An 18,381-nucleotide genomic window follows, 5' to 3' on the forward strand; every position below is an offset into this window, starting at 1 on the left:
CCGACGTGTGTAGATTGTCCAACTTACCACGCAAAGTGCTCAGTACTCCATTTATCATGAAAAATGCTTAGTACTCACTGAATATTCAAATGACTCTGGAGACTACGTGAGATCAGGACTTTGTCTCCTAGCCCTGCCCTATCAGAGGCAGAGGCAGAGGAGAAGGAGAGTTTGTTTTGATTTGCTTCCCGTTTGGTTTAAATTTGCCACCCACGGTTATCCAAAATACACAACATTTGTGGGTTCTGTCTATTTGTTTTGTTCTCATACTGTACCGATGTGCAAACATGACTGCAGACAGATTAAATGTCATTTGCTTTTTGGGGTTTGCGCTAACCATATCAGGGAACATGCAAAGACGCCTCCCCCACCCCTGCCATTACCGTAAGTTGATAGTTGCACTGTTTGCATAGTTGACCACCCACTGAAGCCAAGACACGTGAAACTGCTGTCCACTAAAATGGGTCTGAAAGTCACGTGGGACCCGCCCAAAGATGCCACCGGCAGAGCCGTGGAGCAGTACAACATTGCCTATGGGGAGTCCCTGAAAAGTCTTAAGTACGTCAAGGTGAATGCGGAGACATACTCCTTCCTTATTGAGGATGTGGGTAAGTGACGTCAAGCCCCTGTCCCCTGCCCCGGGTAGCCGCTCCTGGGGGGCCAGCTCAGGGCCCCTGGCGCTCTCTGGGAATGAGAGGTCAAGTTCTGAGGCTTTCCTCACGAGGCCATTGTCAAGCAGATGTCCCCCTGTCCCTCCATGCGTTTGTCTCTCCTTCCCCTGCACGCGTACAAACGCAGTCATCCCTCTCTCCAAACCGGAATGCCAAGGAATTCTGATTTTCCGGGTAAAATAGGTTGATCCCCCCCCCTTTTTTTTTTTGCCTATAAGAGCTTGACTATTAGATAATTTAGTATCTCAGTCTGGAAATTTCTAGTGTGTAACTTACAGGCCCATTTATGTGTGGATTTTTTTTTTAGATTTTCAACATTTGAAATAAACTTATAGAACTGCAAAGCCCAGGGACTTCAAAAAGTGATTTTTTTTAAAGTTGCATATAGCAGGGTGCTGGTTTGCTTATTCCTGAGATGCGAGAATCTTGATTCAAAGCCAGCCTGAGCAGACAAATATAAGAGACTCGAATCTCCAATTGACTAACAAAAAGTCAGAAGTGAACGTGTAGCTCAAGTGATGGAGTGCTTGCCTTGAGCAGGAAATGCTAAGTAAGATCATGAGGCCCTGAGTTCAAGCCCAACTTCTGGCACACACACACAAAAAATGTTGCATATATTATGATTCCACAAAGTATATGTGGATAATAGTTTAAAGTTAACATTTGCTACCTAAAATATACTCAAATCTATTATAAAAAGTTACATTTTGTCAAACCATTATGTGCAAATGCTTATGAGCCATACATGAACCTTTTCAGTAGAGCAAGACATAAACCACATTAGAGACTGAGCCTTCAACCCTGACTGTAGAGACGTCACAGCAGTGACTCTGCACGGCGTAACGCTGTAGCTACCCGCCGCCACACTGGTGAGCAAATGCCAGCGCTGTGAACACCCACATACAAGGCCGCTGTGGGTTCTTTCAGTTCTACAGTGCATCTCCCTAGGAAACTCTGTGCCAGTGAAGAGTGAGCTCCCAGCCCGGTTCAAGCCTGTAATCCCAGCCGCTCGGGAGGCTAAAATCTGGAGATCCTGGTTCAAAGCCAGCCCCAGCACACAAATCTGAGAGGCTCACATCTCCAATGAACCAATAAACTACCAGAAGTGGTAAAGCATCAGACTTGAGTGAAAAAGCGAAAGGATAGTGCTCAAGCTCTGAGTTCAAGCCCCAGCCGTACCATCTCTCTCTTACACACACACACACACACACACACACACACGCACACAGAGTGATATCTCCTAGTTCTCATTTCTCTTTTACCCTATACATGTGCACAGCACACAACTATGTGTTATTGGACTGCTTATGTGTCGGTAAAGCTTCTGGATAACGGCAGGCTTTTAGTACTTAAGAGGCATAAATGATATGCAGATTTTCTTTTAATTGCACGAGCCTCTAATGCCCTTTTACTCAAAGGCCAACTTTAATAGACCCCATCAAAGTCTATGTCCAAGCTGGGCATTGGTGGCTCACGCCTGTAATCCCAGCTACTCAGGAGGCTGAAATCTGAAGAATGTGATTCAGAGCCAGCCTGAACAGGGAAAGTCCGTGAGACTCTTAACTTCAATTAAGCACTCAAAAAAGGCCAGAAGTAGAGCTGTGGCTCAAGTGGTAGCGCATGAGTCTTGAGCACAGTACTCAGTTCCTAGGTTCAAGCCCCATCACTGGCACACCAAAAAAAAAAAAAATGTATCTAGAAGGTCATGGTTAGCCATGACGTGTCACATTTTCACTGATTTCAATTTCAGTTGAATTTGATGCTGGGGGTTGGGAGCTTTTTAAAATCTGCCTCAATGTCTATCTTTTAAGGGCAGCTGCAGGTGGTGGTGGGCTTTGGCGCGGAGCCTGGCACTCCATGGGTGTGACCTTCAGGATCTAACTGCACACGGATCAAATGTAACCCAAAGGGATCTATCTAGCCAGCATAGAGAAAACCGGGTGTTTCCTGGGTCAAGTTTGCCTTCTGATCCTGGAGCAGATCGTAATGAGCTCGTAGCTCCAGCTTAGCCCCCACCCCCGACTTCTTTCATCTCCTATAATGGGAGATTATGTTTTCTGAGTACAAGAGCACAAAGTGCACCAGAGGGAGGGGAAGAGGCCGAGACTGCCTCCCTTCCAGATTCAGCTAAACCTCCTCTGTGCCACTATGGTCCCACAAAGTCCAGCTGGGAGGTTAGAGGGCGATCCTAGCAGACTGAAGGCCTGCACACCGTCCATATTTGCTCTAATTTGGGGTTGCTATGCCTGCTGCAGAGAGGAAAAAACACGTGGAAGAGCCACACATTCACCACAAACTAAATAGTACCTCCCAAGTGACTACGAGTTAACGAGGGGACTCAGAGACACGCGCACCACATTCCCTGGAAACACAAGCTAGCTCAGAGTTCTGCCAGTGCCTGGGGAGGTGAGCGTGAGCCTTCCATCAGAACCTGGAGCATTTTTCCGCGAGTGGGGCAGGGTGTGCCAAACCCCAAGTACCGCCAGGCCTTTGCTTCTCAGAGAGAAGTCACACCGGTCTTCAGGCCGGTGGCTTCCCCGGGGGACGGCTGCTCAGTGGCTGTCCCAGCACAAGGCTGGCTGAGCACGGGATGAGATCTTGTTAAAGAGGTGCTCCTGGCTTTGTGACCTGCCACGGCCACGCGCTTCCCTGGCAGAGCAGCCTCTGCCCGCGCCAGCCCTCAGTCACCCGGGCGCATCCTCTTTGTAGCATGGTCTCTTGGCTGACCGTGTAGCCCAACCACTTCAGGAGTTCAGCCTGAGGCACCTGCTATTGGACTTGACCCTGGGACCAAAGTCATGAAGTAAAAAGGCCGCGTTATTTCCAGATTAGCATTCTCAAGACTCTAGGAACTATTGTTTTCTAGCTTTGTGTTGAAGTGGTCAAAACCAATATGTAGACAGAGCTTAGGAAACATTTTACTGTGAATAAGAATTTTCATGAAGCTTGATGTAGTATAACCAAGATTTCCCATGTGCTATGTTTGAAATTGCCTTCATCCCCTGCTCTCAGAGATTTCCATGTGGAAATACTTGTCGTTTCAGACACTGTTATTCCAGATACCAATTAGTAGACTGTGACTTCCTAATTCCTACATTGATCTTATATTAAAAGCTTTAAAAGCCCCTTTTATGGACTGCATATGATTCCAGATTTATTATTTCACATGGCCTGTACTTGTGCTAACTATGGGATTCTTTGGATTGGGTTCATTTCAGGTACATAAGAAGGTGGTAGAGGATTTTCATGAAAGTCACATAGGCGGCCATTCGACTTGTCACCTAATTCAGGATTATTTGGTTATGACTGATCTAGGAGAGGTAGTGAGTGACTGGAAGTGTGTCATTCTGGGAGATGTGCAATGGTGGTTTGACATGAACCGTGTGTTTCAGAGCCGGGGGTAGTATACTTTGTGCTGGTTACTGCAGAAAACCACAGTGGAGTGAGCCGACCTGTTTACAGAGCTGAAAGCCCGCCCGGTAAGTCTGACCTAGAATTTCAGACTACTCAGGTTAGGAGAGACCCCCGCCATCCTTGCTCCTTCCTGTCACTACTGTAAATTTAGAATTATTAGAGGATTCCTGAATAAGAATCCTTTTAGTCTTCTATAGCAAGCTATATATGGAAAACTGGAAGACTTACTTGCTTTTAAAAAGCAAAACAAAGCAACAACCACAAAACCCAGTAGTTTTGTTAGAATTTAGTCCATATTTTTTCCAAACTTGCAGATAAAAAAATAAACTCCAAGTATATGTTGTCCTTACAGTCTAGGTATGGAGTCACAGCTGTGGCTGGAGGAATCTTTTTTTGTTTGTTTTGTTTTTGTTTGCCAGTCCTGGGGCTTAAGCTCAGGGCCTGAGCACTGTCCCTGGATTCCTTTTGCTCAAGGCTAGCACTCTGCCACTTGAGCCACAGCACCACTTCTGGCCTTTTCTGTTTACGTGGTGCTGAGGAATCGAACCCAGGGCTTCATACATGTTAGATAAGCACTCTACTGCTAAGCCATGTTCCCAGCCCCAAAGAAGTCGTTTTGAAGATTGTCGAAAAGAACCTTGATGTATTCATTACGGATGTAGTGAAATACAGAAACCCCAGTAGGCCATGTTTCTAACTATGCAGTTGCATTTCCCTAATTCAGGAGGTGAATGGATCAAGATTGATGATTTTCCCCTTAAGGGTCCAGGACCGTTTAATGAGACCCGCACAGGTACTACTTGCTCGTTGGTTCGTGTCTTCACTGAAGCAACGGCTCACAAGAGGGTTGTGCTTCTGTCACACACATGTGCTCACAAACCTTCATCTCATCCCCATCGCTGAATTAACACACGTACCATCCGGTCTCAGTCCGTCGGCTCCGCACCCCACAGCCCAGAATGCAGCCAGTGTTGCTTGTTGTTTGATGTTCTTTTGTGCCACGGCAGGGTGGTCGTGAGGGAGGGAGCATCTGTGTGTACATCTTGGGGCACTGTCACCTGCGGATAGGCAAGTATGGTGATCGAGGTGGTCCTACTGGCCTTTCCCTGTGAGTGGCATAAATGCACGGGACTCCTCACACTGTGGCTGGCATTGGCTACTATGTTGCCTCAGTCTCGTTCTCTTTTCTGATCACCTCAGGATGTTTTATGACACATTAGGTAACTTGCTTTCCATCTTGGCTCCATATTTGTACATGTATGTGTTTTATTGTGTGACGTGTCTGGTCATATTGTTTTACTTATAGACATTTCTGGCGTGTAGTTTCTTGGACATGTTTAATTGATGGTAAAAAAAGAAACAACAATGCCTAGTGAATGCACTCAATTCAGAATGTGGTTGGACAATGTCCCCAATGCAATATGGCGGGGAGCTATGATTTATTTCAACATACCATGTGACTGAACACATCTACCAGGTGTTCTTGTTAAAGGAAGGTGAGTATGTTGGTGAATGACTGTAACAGGCTTCTGAAATGAGTTTGGCTCTGTATGACAGGACTGGAAGAAGAAAGCAGTCCACAAAAGAAACTGGGAGTGGCGAGAGGTCAGATGCGCTCAGCATGTTGGATGTGGGGTCAGTGTAGGTGATTGGAGTTGAAGCAGTGGAAGTTGGGGAAGAGAGAAAGATGTAGACATGATTTAGGAGTCATTTGAAGTACAGAGAGTGAATGAGTAATAAGGATGTGAGAGAGAGAGAGAGAGAGAGAGACAGAGAGAGAGAGAGAGAGGCCAAGGATCAAACCAAGAAAACACAGTTAAGTGCAGTAATGCTCCTTAATCTGTAGAGTATTCTCCAAGACCTGCTTATTGGAAACTGCAGGTAATACTGAATTCTCTATATACCATCTTTTCCCTATACATATACACATATACGTGGGGCATTTTTTTTCACTTACAAAATAGATACAAGAGATCAATAGCAATAAATAGTAATAAAATAGAATAGCTTGGGTGTATATACCTTGCACACCTGTGTGTGGGCACACATGTGTATGTGTGATCTCTTTCAATAGGAAAACTTACGGAAATGTTGTTTGGGAGTTGGAAAGAGTCATGTCCCAGCTCATTACTGGGTTTATGTACTAGGAGGTTATTTAACCTCTTTTGTTGGCACTGCTTGCTAAGGCACTCTGTAGGAATGCATGAAGCTCCATTTGCCCCTATCACGATTCAAAAATTACACTAGAAGAAAATGCTAGCAGCATATGATATCAGTCAGAACTTAAAAAATAAAACAAGCCAGGCACTGGTGGCTCACATCTGTAATCCTAGCTACTCAAGAGGCTGAGATCTGAGGATGGCAGTTCAAAGCCAGCCAGGGCAGGAAAGTTTGAGAGACACTTATCTCCAATTAACCACTGGGAAACCAGAAGTGACACCATGGCTCAAAGTGGTAAATAAATAAATGAATGAAAAAAAACAACAACTCATGAACATGTATAGATTTGATTAAAGTGCTCTGGGTAAGGAAAAAAAGTATTACATTTCATTATGAATGAGAATAGTAACAATGTATCAGAAATTATCAGTGTAACATGTATCTTTACCCACCGATCTGCATGCACCTGTGCCTTTTTTTAAAACTTGGATTCTTGTTCTGAGAAATGGTTAAATAGACAATTTTGTTAAACAAAAGAACTATTCAGAATTGCATACCTCCTTTCCCGGGAAGGGATTTACCCTAGAAACTGCAGCATCAGCACTGGTACCTGGCCTCCGCTGACGGCAGCTCTTGTTCTGCCAGGGATTTCTTTGAAACCAGGGAGAATTCATTCATTCTGCTGAAAACAATGGTGCCCATTCAGATTCCACAAGGCCTCCTTTCCTTGGCTTTGACCTATTTGGAACCAATTTTCTTTACCTAAAAATAGAATCTCAGTTATGTATTTCATTCCTTCAGTCCACGGGGACTTGTGCCCGGATACTGGGGGAACTTACAGGCAGGAACCCACCCGAATGAAACTTGCCATTCTAACAGGCCAGAAAACCAGTTACACAGAAAGCAAGGAAGATGGCGCATCGCCTGCGAGTTTGCTAGGGCTTCCATCACAAGATACCACATGGTAGGGGGCAGGGAGGAGTATTTCTCGTGGTGTTGTGCCAAGTTGCGAAACGACCACCAAGAAGGCCACTGAGACTCAGATGTTCCGAAATGCAAAAGCAAGGCAAGGCTTTATTCAAGTGAGCTGCAACTCGGGCCTCGTCCTACCCACCGACACAGCGGAGGTTAGGAGGGAGCCCCGAGCTACGATTCCACAGGGCTTATAAAGGCAAAAAACAAAGTTACAGCAATCAGGTGTTCAAGCAAGATTAGGACACAGGTACAAATCTGATTGGCTCAGGGCTCGAGGCATTCTAGGGGTGGTCAGAGTTAAGCATTCCCAGCGGTTAGAGTTCTAGACCGACTGGGCCCTAATGGGCTTGTCCTGGGTTTGCTCACAGGGCCTGCTTATCTCAGGTTCACATGGTAAAGTGGGGTTCACGTGGTAAAGTGGGGCCTGACTTCAAAGTCTGGCACTTCAGTGGTCAGCAGTTCGGGCCTCCGGAGGCCTCCCTCCTTGTCCCCCGCCCACTGCGCTGGCTGCATCTCACACAAGACAGGGATAGTGATGGGGCGTCTCTGGGTGTCCACATTTCCTCTTCCTATAACGACATCTGTTAATTAGCTCAGGACTCGTTCTCTTCATTTAAACTTCGGTACCTTTTTTTTTTTTTTTTTTTTTAACCAGTCCTGGGTCTTGAACTCTGGGCCTGGGTGCTTTCCCTAAGCTTCTTTTGTTCAAGGCTAGAGCTCTACCTCTGGAGCTACAGTGCCTTTCTGAGTAGTTTATTCGAGATAAGAGTCTCACGCACTTTCTTGCCCGGACAGGCTTCGAACCGTGATCCTCAGATCTCAGCCTCCTGAGTAGCTAGGATTACAGGCGTGAGCTACCAGCACCCAGCTACTTAACTACCTCTTTAAAGACCCTCGCCCAAAGCCCCATCTTGAGACACAAGGAGGAACACTTCAGCATGTGAAATTTTGTGTGACCACAATTAACCTGAGGACATAACCACAGATGATTTGAAATCTGACATGCACTGTGATGTGGGTAGCTGGTCCGTCCTGACAGCGATGAAGCACGCCAAGGAAAACATGCCAGGACCCTAGAGGTCAGGAGGAAAGAGACTGCAAAACAAGAACCCTGGATCCGGAAACGATACGCTAAGCAACAAATGCAAGCCCAGGGCAGAAGTCATGGCTTCCTCGCCTGTCTGTGGCTCATCTATCCCTGTCGGAAAGTCTTTGTGTCGGTGGGGGATCCCTGGCTTTTATCCTTGGGGTGTAAGCCTGCACCCTCCTGTTCTGTTCCAGTCTCTTCACTTATTGGCATGCTACCATTTCACCTAGCATTTCTGCGGACTTCTGCTAGCTGTTTTAACTTTTATTTTATTTTTGGGGGGGAGGAGGGCAGGTCTTGAGTAGCTTAGTTGAGCAGAGTCAGGCCCTAGGCCTGCACAGGAACATGAACCCACAGTCTCAACTGATCCGGCTATCCTGCCTTTGCCAAAATGTCTTCTCGAAAATCATAGTAGACTCTGGTTCTGAGTGTGTTCACATCTATTTTCATGGTTATCTAAAGTTCTAGCTCTTTGTGCTTTTCTCAAGCGTGACGACACCAGATGCAGGCGCAGAAAGAAATCTAGATTCTGTTCCTTACTTTCTCCACGTCATTGCATGAAAGAGCCTCTTTTTTTTTTTTCATGTTGGGGACATTGGGTAGCTGCTTGCGGCACAGAATGAGCACCAAGGCCTGTGAGCACAAAGACCTGGTCTTGCAGCCTGTGAAGATGGGGTAGGGGCCCCCAGTGGGAAGCTTTGTGGCCCCTGTGGTGGGCCCTCAGGCTGGGACGACCCATGAACACTTCAGTGCCATGCACTGAGTACACCTTTTAGTCTTCTGGAGAATGGAAGCCTCCTGCTAGCCACAGCCTGGGCCACAGGAAGAGGCCAGCAGACAGCAGCAGTGAGTCCTTGAGGGGACCCTAGAGCAATGGATCCCAATAGATATTCTGAGATGAGAAATAACACTCCCAGCTCATGGTGCCCAAAACAATCATGCCGATACAGACCACTTTACACCTGCAAGGGCATTTTGGGTAATAATTCCTCTCTTGCTCTTACCTGGTTTTCAGTGGCCCTGCGTACTGGACACTCAAACGTTCCAAAGGGAGCTTCCCACTTGGGTCAGAGGTCTGATGGAAGAGGGATTCCATTTTTTTTTCTCAAATTTTTATTATCAAACTGACGTACAGAGAGGTTACAGTATCATACGTTGGGCATTGGATACATTTCTTGTACTGTTTGTTGCCTTGTCCCTCATGCCCCCCTCCCTCCCCCCCTTTCCCTCCTCCCCCCTGGTGTTCAGTTCACTTACACCAAACAGTTTTGCAAGTATTGCTTTTGTAGTTATTTCTCTTTTTTTACCCTGTGTCTCTCAAATTTGGTATTCCCTTTGAATTTCCTACTTCCAATACCAGTAAACACGGTTTCCAATATACTCAGATAAGATTACAGAGATAGTGTAGGTACAAACATAGGAAGGTGATACAAAACATTATCTATAATAGAAACTACACATACACATAGGACGTTGAAAGTGGTTACAACTGTGATATATCACTTGTTTCCATAACATGGAGTTCATTTCAATTAGCATGGGATTCCATTTTTGTCATGACCGCTGTGTTAGCTTTCCATCACTAACGGCCACCAGATGATCAGGTTATGAAGGAAGGAGAAGGCTCTCGGTGTGAAAGGCTGCATTCCATGTTGGGTTGGCCCTGTGGCTTTGAACCTGTGGCAAGGGAGGACATCGTGATGGGAGCCTGTGGCAGAGGAGAACTTCTCTCTTCATGGTTGAGGACACCCAGGGGAAAAAAAGAAGAAACCGGGGTGTCACCAGCCCCTTTATCGGCAAGACTTCTGAGTCCTAAAAACCTCCCCTCGGTGCCACTTCTTGCAGCTTTCACACCTACCAATAACACACTAGGGACAAATCCCTTACCATATGGACTTCTGGGGGGCCCTTAGCATCTAAACTGTGGCTACCACAAACACAACTAGAGATACTAGACGCTCCACCTGGAGTACATTCTCAAACCTGATACGTGACATACTCTTGTCTAGAAGAAACAGAGGTTCATGGAGAATGGTATAAGCCAACATAGCACAGTAGATTGGATATAGACTCTGAATTTAGATTCTGAGTAAGATCAACTTAAACATGTTCACATTTAACTAACAGAATCATAAAGAGGCAGAACATCATGCAGAATGTTTGCTTTGGTGTAAAGAACAGATTTTGATTCCATAGAGCTTCAGAGTGTTTGATAATTTGCGAGGCTAGTGAATCGGGAGGAGCATCCCCCTCATCCTGAGTGGCTTCCTGGTCTACCTCGATCAGGTGGTGATTGTTTTACCTGCCGCCCTGCCCGGTGGATGATGAGTGACAGTTGCTACAGATCTTCGGCTGCCCACCAGCTCTGAGGATGCCTTACCTAGTTCTGTCGCACCAAGAAGTAACAAGGCGATGTGTTCTGCCAAATTTGCAATACACTCAGCACTGGTGGATGGGAGCTTGACTGTTCTTGGCAGTTGTGACTTCCGGTTTTCAAGATAAAAGACGTACAGAGGTTTACTAGAAAGTTTTGGAAGGCTTTGGTGAAGCAGTCACATACAGCTTCGAGAAAATACTTCAACGGCTTAATTGCAAATGAATTTGAGCCATATGGAGAGTTTGCTTAAGTGAACATCAGCTGAAAGGGGGAATCATAAAAAATTATCTGAAAAAGATGCCTGGTGGCGTGTATAACCCAGAATTTAGAAGAAAGGAAAAATGTGGTTGGCCTTTCTCAATCTGAAGAGAGAGAGAGAGAGAGAGAGAGAGAGAGAGAGAGAGAGAGAGAGAGAGAGAGAGAAGTGATTGTGTTCGAACGATGCCATTCTCGCTTGGCTCTGTGGCTTCACCCAGACAGTGAACTTGATGTGGTCACGAGAGCAGCCTTTGAGCAGAGTCCTCCTCTCATCTGTTTTCTGCCCGCTGAGGAAACCATCTGGTTCATTCTGCTTAGTGCCTGCTGGGCAGGGCAGAGTTCACACTCTGCAGGAAGCATGTCCAGACCCAGATTCTTGTTGAGTAGGAGAGTCTGGGTGGCCGGTGGGAGGGCATAAGGGATGAGGGGTCGGTCCAAATGGGAGCTGCACATTGGGCAGCAGAATAGTTGCATTCAGGTTCCTCCTGCACTTCTGAGTGAGGGGGATGAGGAACCATTTCCTCCTTGCCTTGAGCTGCTGGGAGGACAACAGCCCATTCTTTCTAGAAGAGGCTTTATGCTGCGTTGTCAGCGGTAGCTTGCCTCTTCCCTGCAGCTGTGCAGTGGGCCTGGCCCATTCTGCAGCTCCAGGGTGGAGTGGCTGGACACGAGCTGGCGCCTGAGGGTGGTGGGAGGCGTGCAGTCCATTGGGACAGCTGCTGTTCTGCCATTGGGCTGTGCTCCTGCCGTCTGGCAGACCTAGTGTGCCTCTGCCCAGAGTCCCAGCGAGATACCTCAGCAGTCTGTGATGAGGTTCCTCACCCTTGGGACTCACTTCTTCCTCAGTGATCTCATCTCCACAAGGGAGGGGGGCGGTATCCAGGGTCTTTGAGTGAATCTCCACTTTGATCCCACAATTTACTGAAGGCCTGGCAGTGACAGAGGGTCCTGGGTGCACTGTATGCCCTCCCCGATGCTTGCCGGGAGAGGCCATGGAGATGATGCTGAACTGTAGACAGAGCAGGACATTCCTGCGCAGCAGTTTATCTTCTGGACTCACCTGGGCTCGTGTGTACTTCATTTTGCTGAACTATTCCATTGTATCATATGTTGAAGCTCAGATACTATTCTCCCAGCAGCACTTGGGAATGAGGTGCCCAATAACTGATGGGAGAATTCCAACTGACCCATGGAAGGATGATGGTTCTTTGGTTAGATTCATGACATGGGGACTAGGTGTCTGACACTTCCGGTAAAGCAACTTCAGTGGCGAATTATTTATGTGTTACTGAAGTTCACACTTGCTTGTGCCATTCATTTTTGTTTTGATGTCTTATTTAGCTTAGCTGGGAATTTTTCTAGTCTGATGGAATTAGTCAGAAATGATAATGGAGTTAATGTACTTGGTCAAGGAAGAATATTTGGGAAGCAACTGACTTACACAACTAGAGAGATATTCGTTCATCCAGTGGCCTTCTCAAACAAGAGCTAGAATATATATCACTGCTAGAAAAAGGCAAGGTAGTATCAGTACTCTGTAATAGTTGTTCTCAAACACATCTGCTCTTGCTAGATGCTAATATAGATCTGTAAACACTAGGCAATGGCCACCAGAGCACACTGCTAAGAGAAACCTAGCAATCAATGGGAGCAATTTCTTGAGCCAGGTTGGCCAAAGGATTTCTTGTTGATTCACCAAGAAGAAAACAAGAAACACTGAGGATAGCATCCATGGTGGTATGGCCAGGGTTTGCCTGAAGGAGAGGTACGGCTTGCACACCGAAGAGAAGTTCAGACCCCACACAGAAGTCAGTACCTAGCTCTTGATAGTTTATTGTAAAGGTAAGGAGAGCCTGTGTTTTCCAACACTGCAGTGATAAAGCCCTTTGAAGGAGAGATAAAAATAGCCCATAATGGGTCTCTGTTGTATTTTTATATCCACATTTAGCTGTTGCCAGAGAATGTATAGTTTGGGACTAAGTGCTGGGGGGAGGGGCAAAAGGAAATAGATGAAAAGAGACATTGTGAAGCATCCAAGATTTCTGTCTGGCAGCCTTACCACATGGTGTGTTTTCATTTTACGTTCTTGAGACCTATTGGTTGTAAGATGGGGAAGATACCCTGGGGGAAAATGATCCTACTGGGACTGGTTACCGAAAATGGATGCTAAAGCTAGCAGCTAATTGTTGAGGCTGGTTGTTTGCATGGACTTGGTGTACACGAGGGCTAAACCCCACGCGGTATACTGTTTGATGGTGTCTGTGTCCTGTCCTCTTTAAGAAAAGGAAGCGCCCAACAAGCCCTTGCGCGTGCGCGTCCGGTCTTCCGAGGACAGGCTGTCTGTGGCGTGGAAGGCACCTCGCCTGTCCGGAGCCAAGAGTCCACGCAGGTCTCGTGGGTTTCTTCTGGGCTATGGAGAAAGTGGCCGGAAGATGAATTACGTTCCACTCACCAGAGATGAGCGGACACACGAGATTAAAAAGCTAGGTGAGTTTAAGATGGTTGGGTATACAGTTCTTTGGTGAGCTTGGCGATCATTTTGGTATTTAGAGCTCACTTACGAAAGAACACGATCTGAGATGTATTAGTCATTTTGCAGAAATGACAATTATCCAAGATTATGTTTTTTTTGTTCTAGTCTGCCGTGGCCTCCATCACTTTAAGTTGTAATTAGTGACAGGACAAGGCTGCTGTCTAAATCAGATTATTTTTCCAGATGTAAGAGGGGACTGACGCTTCCCTCTCTTGGCTTTGCTTTCATCGTCGTATTGTTCGAGGCTCTGTCTTTGGATTCTGGGGCCCTGGACCTTGAATCCCAGTGAGAGGAGTCATTGTGGCAACTGCGTGAAGCTTCAAAGCAGGCCTTGCTCCTCCCTTCCTGAGCCCCTGGTTGGGGAGAGGAAGCATTGACGTGGAATGCCAACGAGGACATTTGCTGAGACCCGGAGGCCTCCTGTGCGTGGTCCAGTCTGGGCTGTCTGGCCTTTGCTGGCTGTCTTGATCGCCAGGCCTCCATGGCACGCAGGCTACTTTCCGAGAGGGCGCTCCTTACCTCTCAGGCTGGGGCTTCCGAGCGTCCGGAGGCAAGGTCAATGGTGTGCCCCACTTCCCTCTAGCCACTCAGAGAGGGTTGATCGGAAGGGGCCAGGACAAGATAGAAACCCAGGAACAGGCTCCCAGCGGCCTCCCTCTTCTAAGTAGGCCCCGTAGCCAACCCTTCATGACTCTCCGCAGTGCCTCAGATTGTGAACCCACCGGGGTGTCACAATTCCACAGTCCTTACGGGTGCAAGTTTCATTCTGGTATTGGAATGTTTGTTTTGTTTTTTTTTCCAAATGCAATTTTGATTCAATTGGAGAGTAGTAGGATCGACCTCTGTGGGGGAGGGAGGAGTAACTAACCGAAAGATGAGGCCTTGGGGCAGGGTCTCATTCCTTCTTTGGTCCACAGCCTCGGAGTCGGTGTATGTGGTCTCCCTGCAGTCCATGAACTCCCAGGGGCAGAGCCAGCCAGTCTACAGGGCTGCCCTCACCAAACGCAAGATTGCAGGTACGTCCCCCAGCCCCGAGCCCCATGGGGACGGAGGAGGCAAGAGGCCAGAGCCGGTCACATTTTGGGTACACACTTCTTTCTTCTGTACTCCGAGGCTGCCGTGTTCTTTGTGATGGGATTCATGTCGCACCGTACTTGAGTTGGCTTCATCGTGCAGTAGCTCTGCCACAAGAGGCAGAAGAAAGCACTACAGCATTATTTTTCCTTTTTGTTGCTTGTGGGTCTTGAACTCAGGGCCTGGGTACTGTCCCTGAGCTTTTATGCTCAAGACTAGTGCTCTACCACTTACGCTGCAGCTCCATGTCTGGATTTTTTGGTAGTTACTTGGAAATAGGAGTTTCACAGACTTTCCTGTCTGGCCTGGCTTTGAACCACTATCCTCAGATCTTAGCTTCTTGAGTGGCTAGGAGTATAGGTAAGAGCCATCGGTGCCCGGCTTCACCTTAGCCTTTTTAAGTAAAATCTTCACCCTTTTGAAATATGGTCCCTGCAAAATGTAACAAACAAAAATAAACAGAGCCAACACAATATTTTTTAAAAACCCAGTAGACTTACAAGGCAGGGTTGAAGACAACTTGTGAATCTTAGTATTTTAGGGCTTTGAACTAAAATTCTAAGCTTCGTGACAGTGCCTTCTGTTGATAAAGATAAATCCTGGTAAGAAATTGGCAAATTGTTATTTTATTTTATATCTGAATATGAATTTGACCCTGCCTGGTAATCACAGATTCTGAAATGTGAGGACATTAAATACTTTTGTGGTTCTTATATTTCTTTAAACCAGAATTTTTATCCCATGTTATAATCACCAAAGAAATACAAAATGAATTTGTCTTCCTCTATTTTTTTTTTTTTTTGGCCAGTCCTGGGCCTTGGACTCAGGGCCTGAGCACTGTCCCTGGCTTCTTTTTTGCTCAAGGCTAGCATTCTGCCACTTGAGCCACAGTGCCACTTCTGGCCATTTTCTGTATATGTGGTGCTGGGGAATCGAACCCAGGGCCTCATGTATACAAGGCAAGCACTCTTGCCACTAGGCCATATTCCCAGCCCCATCTATTTTTTTTTTTAAACAAGTCCTGGGGCTTGGGGCTGGGGATATAGCCTAGTGGCAAGAGTGCCTGCCTCGGATACACGAGGCCCTAGGTTCGATTCCCCAGCACCACATATACAGAAAACGGCCAGAAGCGGCGCTGTGGCTCAAGTGGCAGAGTGCTAGCCTTGAGCGGGAAGAAGCCAGGGACAGTGCTCAGGCCCTGAGTCCAAGGCCCAGGACTGGCCAAAAAAAAAAACAAAAAACAAAACAAGTACTGGGGCTTGAACTCTGGGCCTGGGCACTTGAGCCACAGCACCACTTCCAGCTTTTTCTGTGGCTAATTGGAGCTAAGAGCCTCATGGGCTTTTCTGTCTGAGCTGGACTGAACTACGATCCTCAGACTTCAGCCTCCTAAAGAGCTAGGATCATAGGCCTGAGATACTGGCACCCAGCCCCTCTGTATGTTTGCTTTCCATAAAAGTTTTGCTTCTCAGAACCTTACAGTGTCTATTGAGCAAACCCCGGAGTTGCTTATACCCCAGCGTGGCTGTATCTTTGCACTGGTCTATGTGTTGATTGGGTCAGGCAGTGTACTGTTCATTCCTTACAGGAGAGTTTGATTTTCCACGCTGACCAAATAATCGCTCAGCTTCCTATTTATTTCATCAGATTCACATAGAATACAAGCCATCTAAATATGATACAGGGTGAATAAGGACTCATAGAGCCGGAGGAAGTCAGGGCAAAGCCTGTCATTAGAGACTCGGGTCTTCCAATGTCATTTCAGAAGAGGAGGAACTTGATGTGCCCAAAGACATCACTGTGCGCGTCATGTCGTCTCAGTCTGTGCTGGTGGCCTGGGTGGATCCGATTTTGGAAAAGCAGAAGAAAGCTGTTGCATCCAGGTACTTGGGTTCATTCCCTCACCCTTGTGTGTGAGCAGCGGGGCTTTTCTGGTCTAGGAGTAATGTATACATAATGATCCTAGTTCTTATTTGAGTGCTGAGCCTTCTGCAGCTCAACAGTGCACACGCTGTCCTAGCTCACGCTAGTTCTCGCGGACGGATGGCGTACACGGTAGGACCTCACATCTTCCTTACTCACTTGCTGGGAATGTCCTGGATTCCATCTCTTCCTTGTCCTGCTTACCATTTAATTTTGTCTCCTTGGTGTCCTGTTTGGGCGTGGCACCTACACCGGGAGGTGTCTTATTGAAGGACAGCAGCAGGGTGGAATTTTATGTAGCCATTCTTTAATGTGGCCATTTGTCCAGTGCCTCATACACCAACAACTGCAAAACATTCTGTCTAGCTCATACTTAGCTCATTTCTAGCAGATGTCTAGAAAATACACCTTAGTTTCTGTTAGACCATAATCTCATGCTAGTCTAGCTTTTATATTCATCGGCAATAGCAATTAAAGACAAATAAATCATAAGGCTAAACTAATTTGTATGCTAGTGTGTGTGCATGCTAGTGTGTATATGGTGCGTGTAGTGTGCGTGTGTGTATGTAGTCTACTGTGTGTGTATATGTGCATGTGTGTGCTTGTCTTAAGGCTTGATCTTAGGGTCTCTCACTCTTGCTTAGTTTTTTCGTTCAAAGCTGGCGCTCTACCACTTGAGCCACACCTCTACTTCTGACTTTTTAACTGGTTAATTGGAAATAAATCTCTTGGATTGGGTTGTGCATGCTGGCTTCAATTCTCAGATCTCAGCCTTTTGAGTAGCTAGGATTACAGGCATGAGCTGTGGCTACTAGGCTGGTTAAACTAATTTTTATGCTAAAAGGTTACCGGTAAATATGTCAATCAAAAGTTCCCTTGTCTAATCACTGAGCAAATAGTTTATATAAACAAGGGAGGGTAGTCTACTTAGTATGAGTGAAACTTTGAATGTATCTACAGCCTGGAAAGGGGAATCTGAAATTAATGGAATATCATGCTCAGAATGTGTGAAAGTGTGTAAACTTGTATATGTGTGTATATATAGCGCTTATCATATTACACACAACCTATGTCTTCTTTTTTGAAATACCTCAGAAGAATCACAGCGGTCCTGTAGCCATACATATAGCTTCCGCCAGGCCAAAGTGTTCGATATCACCACTGGGGCTTGACATCTTTCTGAGAACCAGCAAAGGCTTGAGTTTTCTTGGAACTCCGCTGTTAATTGCTGTGCCAAGTCTTCTACTGAAGTCTTCTCCCGTTTTATTAAATATAATAAGTAGCACATATTTAATGCACCAAATACTTTCTCTTGCAAAGATGCTATGAGGAAAAAAATTCATTGAACAAGAATCTAGTAAACAGCATTTGCAACTCTTAAAGAGTCGCGGATGTTTGCTGCCTGGGGTTCTGCGTATTACCATGTTTGGTCGCACTCAGTCTATCTCCCTGAAAGTCACACACTGGACTGTTTTATCACCTCCTCTATCCCGTTCCATTGATTACACACATTTTACTCCACTTCATAGTCATGAATCTACTCAAAACCACATGTTTCTTTTCCTCCCGGGTCTGTGGAAATTGTATCTGATTTTTCTGAATTGCATCCTTTTGTGTCTTTTTTTTGCAGAATACCTTGAACTTCAGTTTTGATCCTTACTATTGTCCTTTCCACAGCTACCTGCAAGACAGGTAGACAGACAGACAGGAAGACAGACAGTCACACACACACACACACACACACACACACACACACACACACACACACACCATCTATGAGACAGTCCCACATAAAAATTAATTCCCAGTTTGCTTCTTCCTTTTGTGATCTGTGCTTGGTCTTTTGAATGATGAGATAATTTTTGCTGTTAAAAGACTCAATCCGTCATACTTCCTGGGTTGTTTTAGA

General features: G+C 46.2%; 1 protein-coding gene across 1 annotated transcript in view; it reads left to right on the plus strand.

Moving 5' to 3' along the window:
- Positions 1-390: 390 nt before the first annotated feature.
- The window catches only part of Fndc1 (fibronectin type III domain containing 1), a 64,755-nt gene continuing 46,764 nt past the window's right edge, over positions 391-18,381 (plus strand). The window contains 6 exon segments of the mRNA XM_048354558.1: positions 391-608; positions 4,064-4,150; positions 4,810-4,878; positions 13,223-13,429; positions 14,393-14,491; positions 16,315-16,432. Of these exon segments, the coding sequence (XP_048210515.1) occupies positions 461-608; positions 4,064-4,150; positions 4,810-4,878; positions 13,223-13,429; positions 14,393-14,491; positions 16,315-16,432 (728 nt within the window). The 5' untranslated portion in view covers positions 391-460.

This window comes from Perognathus longimembris, chromosome 9, assembly GCF_023159225.1.
Source record: "Perognathus longimembris pacificus isolate PPM17 chromosome 9, ASM2315922v1, whole genome shotgun sequence".
In the NCBI taxonomy this organism is placed as follows: domain Eukaryota; kingdom Metazoa; phylum Chordata; class Mammalia; order Rodentia; family Heteromyidae; genus Perognathus; species Perognathus longimembris.